Raw genomic sequence first — 6,147 nt, forward strand, 5'->3', positions numbered from 1 at the left:
TATGCATCTGTTTAATAACATACGCATTTCAAGTAATATAGATAAATGTCAATATTTGAATGAGTTCATGATTGGGAAATCCGAGATGAAGTGTGATAAAAACTTAAGTGTGTTTTTGTTTCTCAAAAGTTCGATATTTGTCTTACATAATTTGATTGTAATATCCGAATTTAGTCGACAATGTGCAATTATTAAAAATAATTGCTTGTATGCGGTAGGTGTAATCTGTAAGAGACAAAAGTGAAAAATAGACATTTAAAAACAGTAATAAAAAATGTTGCTTTTTGCTGTTTTGCATCAATTATGATTTATCTTTCTTCATAACAAAATAAAAATAAAAAGTACTATTTGAACATATACTTATGTCGTTTTGTAAAAGATACGAATCTAGTGAAGATCCTTTTTCGGCTTTCTAAATTACCTTCTTGTCAGACTGACATAAGGCTGGATGGGGTTAAGTCTAGGATTTAATTTGTACCGATTACCTTCACGAGGACTTCATCATTTGTAACTTAAACTTTATTTTCACTAACCTCGTAAATTTTAAATTTTGTTGCTTGACTTTTATTAAAGAAAGGATAATTGATATTCAAGTCTAGAACATTTATGCTGACATTAGTATAACTCTTCAAAGTCTTGTTGTTCAAATCTACCACTTCAACTGGCAGGTCATGGATACCGTATTTGTTCAATAATGTTTTTTTCACAGTAATCCTCCCAGAGATATGGTCAAGTTCAAATAATATTTGCTCTTCGGTGAAGTTAAAGAAATGCTTATTATAGCCTTCTCCATCGAGGTCTTCTGCTTTTAATATTAAAAGAGCGTCACCGATTTTAGCATCTTCCACTATAGCATTTAACGGCTCTTGAAATTCGGGAGCATTATCGTTCAAATCTATAACTTGGATGATCACTGTTGCTGTTCCCGTTAGTTGGTCTTAAGGGTGTTCTGGGAGGTCTCTAGCTTTAATGACTAGCGTCCATTCAGAAACTTTTTCCCGGTCAATACTGCCATTAACATAAATATTACACTGAAAAAAAAATGAACCTAAAAAATTTTTAAATACAATATACAAAATAAAAATCAAATTACTAAAATGTATTGCTTTTTTTTTGTCTATAGTTCCAGCTCTACGAATTTTTATTTTCAAAACTACACGATATATCATATATAGTTATGCTGTACTTAATAAAGTAAATGGATATTTTAAAAGTTATATAACTTATACATTATAACTCGCATTTTATTTGTTTTTTTTCTGATTTGATTCTTCAAAGAACTATACGAGCCTGACTTCAAAATATTTTTAACTTTATAAAAAAATACGTATACCTTACACATATTTATGATTGCATTTGGAGCATTAATAGTTTAAAGCTAGATTAAGGATTTTACATATGAGAAATATATTCAGGATTAATATAAAAAAGAAACTATGACATACCCCATCTTCAAAGTAGAATTTAACTTCGGTTTTGTTTGATGTAATTATTTCATATGTCAGTTTTGCATTTTTCCCGACATCTTTATCAATAGCTGACATATTGTATACATTATAACTGGTGTAATAATCATTGCCAAAATTCTCAAACAATTTAACACTGAGTATATCTTTAATGAATGTAGGTGTGTTATCATTTACGTCCAACACGGTAATGTTGAAAAGTTCACAAGTGGTGCTTTTACCGTCTCCAACACATACAATCATTTCAAGAGAATCATTTGTCTCCCTGTCGATGGGTACAGGAAGTCTCTTCAACTCTACTGACCCTAAAACGATTGAAAATAAGTCTAGTAAGAAAACAACTTGATAGGCCGTGATCAATAGATATTACAGTCCTGGACCGCAGCAAGGCTCGGTAAAACAGCACATTTAGAAAATACATTTTCAATCATAAGGAGGGCGTTCACTAACTACTAGAACGGATTCAGATACATTTCTAAATATGACGTTTCAAAAACTTTCTAATTTTCTATTTTTAATGTATTTATTGTGATTTCAAGGTTTGTACCAAACCGATTATGGTATTTGAATCGTGTAATTTTTAAGTAAGTTTTGATATCTATAATGTAAAAAGATTGATGTAGGAACGCATTCTGAACAAACTTTATCAATAACTTACATGTACTTGCCTAGACTGCGTGGGTTCGGTCTCTGGCTAATGCGCCAAATATTTTAGTTTTTAAAAGTTACCGATTCTCCAGTAGGCCCGCTGCATTCATGAGTATATGGACGTATAAGACATACTGACGGCTGGTCGTTCGATAATATACACGTATCAATTGGGTTGAAATACCCGGAAAAACAAAATGATCAGGACTGAAGTTTCAATATTTCTAATATGAACATAACTAAGATATGCTGGTTTATTCGGAAATTCTTAAATGACGTGCTTCACAGCTCTTTAGAACACAGCCATGGTAAAAAAACAACCAACATTTCGTGCAATACATAAGTGGGTCTATGAAAAGAATATGAAGAAACTGGTCATATTAATATCGAAATAAATCATGGAAACTCAATTGTATTATTTTTTTACCACAAAATGTCCATTTATGTCGTTATTTAACCCCTTGATATATCGCCCGGGGTTAAACATTGCAGTATAAATGGCAAGACCTTGGAAAAACAATGATAAAATGGAATTTTCTTATTTATTATTAATATATTGTACATTATACGACTTTGTGTTCTTTTTTGTCTTCAAATATAGACAATAACCTTTTATTGAATTGAATTAAAAACAATATAGGGATAAGGCTTAGAATATGTGTAAAAACGCCAGGCTCCGCCGAGTGTTTTTTTTTTTTTTTTCGTGCCGAGTCTGCATATCGTTCGTATTTCCTGTCAATATATTGCTATTGTCTTAAAACTGCAATCCGTATCATTTTCAAAACAACTTCTATCAATATACGACGTGTTTATGACATTTGTTCCCAACTCGAGGTCATAATATTGAAGTTTCAATAAACAAGTAAATAATGCAAAGTGTAGAAAAGTAGGTGGAGCCAAAGTGTGACATACTCTCGATCAGCGGTTGCATAAGGCCAGTAAATATATTGTTACTCAAATAGAACGATTACAGTATAAACTACCTTGGGAGATTTCGAAGATAAAGTATATAAATATAAGTACACAACAGGGCTTACCGAAATGATTTTCTGTCGTAACATCATCTCCAAGTAAAAATGCATAAAGAGGTTTTTTGAAGTTTGAAATCGAAAAATTGAATTTAGTGTTCTCTTTCTGATCAAGATCTTTTGCTCTGATTGTTGTAATGATACCAGTTATTGTTCCTTCTTGAATTCTGATGTTGGTATCAAACACGAAGAACGGCTTGCAGTCGTTAACATCTTCTATGGTAATGATCAAGGTAGCTGTTATTATAAACAAGAAATATAATTTACACATTGCATGACAGAATAGTTATAAATAACAAAATATAAAAGTTCTACTTTTTGTTCGTTTATCATATTTTAAGGAAAACCTGACAGACTTAGTTTTAATTATTTTTTTCGAAGTATCTTCGTTTTGCTTTGAACAAACTGAAACGACAGTATGTCGGAACGAACGAAAACGCTTGAAACAACAATTACAAAGTGTACTAAGTATTCTAAAAACTGTATGAAATATATCAGTATTCTTATTATTATTTTCCTTGTCTACGTTTATTAACTTACAAATATAATGTTACAAATTACTAACACTTGATGAAAAAAAACCAGACAACTTGAAAGATAGAGAATTTCGTAAGAAAAATGTACCAGAAAGTTAATAGAAAACTGAAACATGGACTTTATGTCCAGATTGACATTAAATTCATCTACAAGTTAATTCCTATAATAGAAAATATACCAAATATAAAAAAAAACCATTTATACATCAATTCATACATTACATTAAAAAAAGTAACACACTTCTACCTTAAAGTAAGATATTTCAATTTACAATTACAAGTGCTTTGATATGCCCACAAAACTAGCATGTAAAGTAGATATTTAATATTTGTTATATCTAGTGTCCCAGAAATATATCCTGTATGGATTGAAACTTAACATACGACCACGATTTTTGCAGTCATCGTCGTTCAAATTAAGAGGAAACGCAGCTTGGAATTCTTTTTTTTTCCAAACAAAGTTTCTTGCTTCAAACGGACTTATTAGATTGTGCTTGAATTTACAGTAGTAATAATCCCAGAGAATGATAAGTATACCTCTAGCAGTCTGATCACTGGTTTCATTATTCAAGTCAACAACTTCCAGTGTAATCTTTATTGACGAAAATGTCTCTCTGTCAATAGCAGACATTACGGAAACAACACCTTCATTGTTTATCTAAAAAATATCCTATAAAAATAGAAGATATAATGTTAAAATATTAAGTATCAGTCTTTTTTAAATACAAGACAATAGTTGATTACAGAAACTTACAGACAGACTGACAACCAAGTGATTGGATTACAAACTTTAATGAGGTAGTTAATTTGATTCATTTAAACATTTTTGTAAATGTTTTGCCATATCATATTACATGGTGTTGAAAATGATGATAATCTTTCTTCTGAATAAATTCTTTTAAATATCGGTCTTTATTTCAGAGAGAGATACATATCACATTAAAAGTATGCTTTTCATTCAAGGTTTGGCCATTTTAGATAAACTTAAATTAGATTAGCTCTCTGCAAGCTAGAATGTAATTAGGGACTTAACTTTAAAAATGTAAAGTTCTCTCTAAAATTGAGCTATGTATGAAAAACGGACAAAACTCAAGAAAACATGGTACGTTCGAACAAATTAGCAATTTTTCTGTTGGATGATTTTTGTATAACTTAAATTATCATGATATATGTCCAAATTTTGTCAAATAAATCGAACCCGACTGTTAAGAAATTTTAGGACTTTATATATCTTGTAGATCTGTAAATACTTAACCCTTACCCCGAACTTATTCCATCAGAATAAATTCGTTTTTTCTTCTAATAGCAAATTCATAGGGTTCCAGCATGAATCTTTCGCCATGAATAAATTAAGGCAAAAGAGATAAAGCTGGCATGCATATAAATGTCCGATGCTATTTTGTATATTCCACAAAAAATTAACGGCCATTTAAAGTCATATTTACTTTATATATCAATTTAATTCAACTAGTTAAAATTAATATTAGATGGTATCAAGTTTGAGACACATAACAAATAATAGCGATCAATCTGATACATTATGTTATCAATTCAAATAAATTTGAATTGAATTCACTTGAAACAAAATGATTTTTGAAAAGTGTCCCTTAATTTTTTCACTTAACTAGACAGCCTCAATCGCACACTAAGTCAAAACAGTCTTTTGAAAATTGACCTCTTGGCCCTATTATACTATTGTCATAAAAATCATCCACTTATTAGAGATCATCATATATTTCCAACTGTTTCCAAGTAATACATAAAAATATTTTTCATAGTCATTGCTTAGCTCTTCTAGGAAAATAACTCTAACCTCAGTGAATACATCTCGAAGTAGGTCAATCTCACCATGCTGATCAATTTTACTTTCAACAGATATAAGCTTAACTCATTGGTTTTTGAGTTACTTCCCAAAATCTTATGTTATGGTCTATTTGTAATAACCAATGCCATGTTTTTTTTTCCGCCAAATCAATAATACATTATCCACATACATATTTTTAGCAAATAATGCTGATCTTGAAAAAAATGAAAATGCTCTTAATGGTGATTGTTCTGTTTCACTGAGAAATAAATTTGTCAGCATTGTGGGTTCCATATTTTCAATCATTTCAGTTATACTGAAAAAAAAAATGGATGAAGTTATTCTAAATTTTGAAATAAAATGTTATGATTAATTATTCTCACTGTATGTTTTAGCATACCATTACTTACTTTTATCGATTCATTCCTGTTGTCCAATTGTGAATATGTCGGTTCAATTTTTATTATTGTGTAGTTTAAATGTGAATGCAAATCTTTGTCATTAGCAGAACACTGTGTAACATTAGTGTATGTCTTGTTTTCTTTCATCTACGTTTTGAATTCAGTGTTAAAAAATTCTGGTTTCTCGTCATTTTCATCTTTAATACTGATAACAACTATAGCGGTACCATTCAAAGGTGGGGTTCCTCTGTCAATGGCTATTAC

At 30.2% G+C, this 6,147-nt stretch overlaps 1 protein-coding gene across 2 annotated transcripts; it reads right to left on the reverse strand.

Annotated features, from left to right (window-relative positions):
• Positions 1–796: 796 nt before the first annotated feature.
• On the reverse strand, positions 797–6,030 carry LOC148620222 (protocadherin-18-like). 2 transcript variants are annotated; one of them, XM_088580917.1, is made up of 5 exons: positions 5,893–6,030; positions 4,216–4,348; positions 3,152–3,379; positions 1,446–1,771; positions 797–1,031 (listed from the first exon to the last, which is right to left on the reverse strand). In XM_088580917.1, exons 2-5 carry the CDS (start codon positions 4,307–4,309, stop codon positions 939–941), a joined length of 741 nt encoding a protein of 246 aa, XP_088437043.1. In that variant the 5' UTR covers positions 4,310–4,348; positions 5,893–6,030; the 3' UTR covers positions 797–938. The 2 variants fall into 2 exon arrangements, with proteins under 2 accessions (XP_088437043.1, XP_088437044.1); XM_088580918.1 differs by lacking the exon at positions 5,893–6,030 and adding an exon at positions 5,492–5,793.
• Between the last annotated feature and the right edge of the window lie 117 nt (positions 6,031–6,147).

The sequence above is a fragment of the Perna viridis genome, chromosome 4 (assembly GCF_037379345.1).
Source record: "Perna viridis isolate PV_CMFRI_1.1 ecotype Kerala chromosome 4, ASM3737934v1, whole genome shotgun sequence".
Classification (NCBI taxonomy): Eukaryota; Metazoa; Mollusca; class Bivalvia; order Mytilida; family Mytilidae; genus Perna; species Perna viridis.

Excerpts from the sequence above, each read along its gene's own strand:
- LOC148620222 (XM_088580917.1), bottom strand. The coding sequence starts at position 4,309 with ATGTCTGCTATTGACAGAGAGACATTTTCGTCAATAAAGATTACACTG. Across the intron at positions 1,772-3,151 it reads TACGACAGAAAATCATTTCG|GGTCAGTAGAGTTGAAGAGA; the intron begins GTAAGCCCTGTT and ends CAATCGTTTTAG. Across the intron at positions 1,032-1,445 it reads AATTCTACTTTGAAGATGGG|TGTAATATTTATGTTAATGG; the intron begins GTATGTCATAGT and ends TTTTTTTTTCAG.